Source organism: Phalaenopsis equestris, unplaced genomic scaffold (genome assembly GCF_001263595.1).
Source record: "Phalaenopsis equestris unplaced genomic scaffold, ASM126359v1 Scaffold197786, whole genome shotgun sequence".
NCBI lineage: Eukaryota > Viridiplantae > Streptophyta > Magnoliopsida > Asparagales > Orchidaceae > Phalaenopsis > Phalaenopsis equestris.
In genome coordinates, this window is record NW_018217735.1 from 1 (window position 1) to 3200 (window position 3200).

Genomic DNA, 3200 nt, shown 5'->3' on the forward strand with positions numbered 1-3200 from the left:
TATGCTGAAGAAGCCCTTCGATCTTGGCTGCTTTTTTCTTCTTTTTTGCACATAGGTTTTATGAGCTGAGTCCAGTTCGGATCTTTGCTCACTCACTCGGATGTGCTGGAAGTCAGGTAACTTTTTTTATTTGTTTTACTGTTTGTATGATTTGAAACTTGGTAGTGGGTTTTGCTCTCTTTTTTTTCTTCTTATCTCATATGAAGGGCATTCATTACATGGTTTTTAGGGTTTGAAGTGCCCACATTTATGAGATACATTTTGGAGATGATGGCATGGACTGAATATTTGAATTATTCGCAAAATCTGTTATGCTAAAGATGGGATTTTTCAGAGTGAAATTGTGCTTTTCCGCGATTACCTTCGCTGCTTTCACTTTTGGGATTTCCTTTGCTGAATACATTCCACTGGATAACTACCTCTTAGCTTGTGGTTCTTCTCAAAATGTATCTGTTCAAGGCCGGATCTTCTTTCCTGACTCGGTGCAGTCCTTCTTTTCCCTGAAAACCTCAGAAGATACTGCATTTTATTCCCCCAGCGACTCCCTCCCTTCGCAGATCTATCACTCCCTTCGGATCTTTACTAAGCCCGCTTCCTACAAATTCAAGCTCCAACAACCTGGCCGCCATTGGGTTCGACTCTACTTTTCCCCGCTCCCTGGCTCCAGACATGACCTAAGATCTGCGCCACTCACGGTTGTCTCTGATGATTTTGTCTTCATGAAAAACTTCACCTTCAACAATTTCAATCATTCTTACCTCTTCAAGGAGTATTCTGTCAATGTCACCTCCACTTCATTGGTCATTACCTTAATTCCATCCAATGGCTCCGTCTCATTTGTGAATGGGATTGAAGTAGTTTCAGTTCCTGATGAACTGGTATATGATCAAGCTCTAGCAATACCAAACGCCCCTTACAGCGGACTCTCTCACCGCGGCCTTGAAACCATGTATCGGCTGAACATTGGCGGCCCTTTGCTCACTCCTCAGAATGATACTTTGGGAAGGACATGGGAAAATGATGGAAAGTATCTTCATGTTCTTGGTTCAGCTGTGATTGTTGCTGTTGATCCTCTTACAATAAATTATCCAGATGGGGTGAGACTTGAGGCTGCTCCAAAATGGGTTTATTCTTCTGCTGATGCAATGGCAGATGCCAATGTCACTGATTTGAACTTCAACATCACATGGGTTTTCTCTGTTGATCCAAGCTTTCTTTATTTTGTTCGTCTTCACTTCTGTGATATTGTCAGTAAGGCAATGGACACACTGGTCTTCAATGTCTACATCAATTCAGACATAGCCATTCCAAGTTTGGACCTGTCATCCCTGAAGGGAGACTTGTCAGTGCCTTACTACAAGGATTTCGTTTCAAATTCTTCAAATAACACTAGCATGATGTCTGTAAGTGTTGGCCCTGACAGTATGGCTGACTTGAGCAATGCTATTCTGAATGGCCTAGAGATCATGAAGATCAGCAACGACATGAAGAGCTTTGATGGGTTGAATTCTGTTGTAGATCTCCATCCATCCTCTTCCTCGAGAAAGAATACATTGTCCATTTTAATTGGGTCTGTTGTTGGGGCTCTTATTGCTTTAGGATTGATAGCTTTGTGCTACTGCTTCATTGTTGCTCGGAGGTCAAAGACAAATACTCATGCTCAGCCCTGGTTGCCACTTCCATTATATGGAAACTCACTAACAATCAGCAAAGTCTCAACAATTTCCCACAAAAGTGGCACTGCAAGCTGCACCTCATTGGCCTCTACTAACCACGGTCGTGTGTTTACATTTCAAGAGCTCATGGATGCTACAAATAAATTTGATGAAAGCCTTCTTGTTGGTGTCGGTGGCTTTGGGAAGGTCTACAAAGGGACCCTGGATGTTGGCACTAAGGTGGCTGTGAAGAGAGGAAACTCACGTTCTGAGCAAGGTCTAGCTGAATTCCACACCGAGATTGATATGTTGTCGAAGCTCAGACATCGCCACTTGGTTTCATTGATTGGATACTGCGACGAACGCTCAGAAATGATCCTGGTTTATGAATTCATGGCAAATGGTCCTCTGAGGAGCCATCTATATGGTTCAAGCATTCCATCACTTTCATGGAAGCAAAGACTTGAGATTTGTATTGGTTCAGCAAGGGGCCTGCATTATCTCCACACTGGAGCTGCCCAAAGCATAATCCACCGAGATGTGAAGACAACCAATATTCTTTTAGATGAGAGCTTTGTGGCAAAGGTGGCAGATTTCGGCCTGTCGAAGACTGGGCCGGCTTTAGACCAGACACACGTAAGCACTGCAGTTAAAGGGAGCTTTGGATATCTTGATCCCGAGTATTTTAGAAGGCAGCAGCTAACAGAGAAGTCGGATGTTTACTCTTTCGGAGTTGTGTTGTTGGAAGTTCTATGTGCGAGGCCGGCGCTGAACCCAGTGCTACCAAGGGAGCAAGTTAATATAGCAGAGTGGGCAATGAACTGGCAGAAGAAGGGAATGTTGGAGCAAATAATGGATCCATATTTGGTTGGAAAGATAAATCCTGCTTCGCTTAAGAAATATGGTGATACAGCTGAGAAATGCTTAGCAGAGCAAGGAATCGATAGGCCTTCGATGGGAGATGTGTTGTGGAATCTTGAATATGCTCTCCAGCTTCAGGAAACCTCTGCACTTGCTGATCCAGATGAGAATAGCGTGAAGAGCATTCCTGGCATTTTGCTGCCTGGTTTGGAGCCCTTGGATAAGAGTGCGAGCATGGCGGAGGGGATGAACTCAGGCATTTATGAGGATGCTGAGGATGCAGCAACTAGTGCTGTTTTCTCTCAGCTTGTTAATCCGCGAGGAAGGTGAACAGATTTTTCAATGGGGGCGTTTGTTAAAGCTATCAAATTTAGGAAGCTGTATGTTATATATTTTCTATGATTTTATCTTTTGTAGGATCTCATGTTGAACTCTCTCTTTGCACATTTGTTGTAGTTTTGGTTTATTATTTGAATTTTTGAAGAAAAACTTGTTGTGAGTGGAAAGGCTATCTTCATTACTCTCTTTTATTGGTAACTTTTTGTTTTGGGATTCATCCACTGCCATATGCGACTCTGCTGTTTTCTGTTTGATTCCTTGATAAGGTGACAAAAAAAAAACAAAAAAGTCAATTCAAAATATTTTAGAGGTGAAGGCTGGATATAAAATAAAAATAGAATATAT

General features: G+C 42.5%; 1 protein-coding gene across 1 annotated transcript; it reads left to right on the forward strand.

The window, feature by feature from the left end:
- Nucleotides 1–8: 8 nt before the first annotated feature.
- On the forward strand, nucleotides 9–3021 carry LOC110035460 (receptor-like protein kinase THESEUS 1). Its single transcript, XM_020739691.1, has 2 exons — nucleotides 9–116; nucleotides 230–3021. The coding sequence occupies exon 2, from the start codon at nucleotides 312–314 to the stop codon at nucleotides 2844–2846; it is 2535 nt and encodes an 844-aa protein (XP_020595350.1). The 5' UTR covers nucleotides 9–116; nucleotides 230–311; the 3' UTR covers nucleotides 2847–3021.
- The last annotated feature ends 179 nt before the right edge of the window (nucleotides 3022–3200 follow it).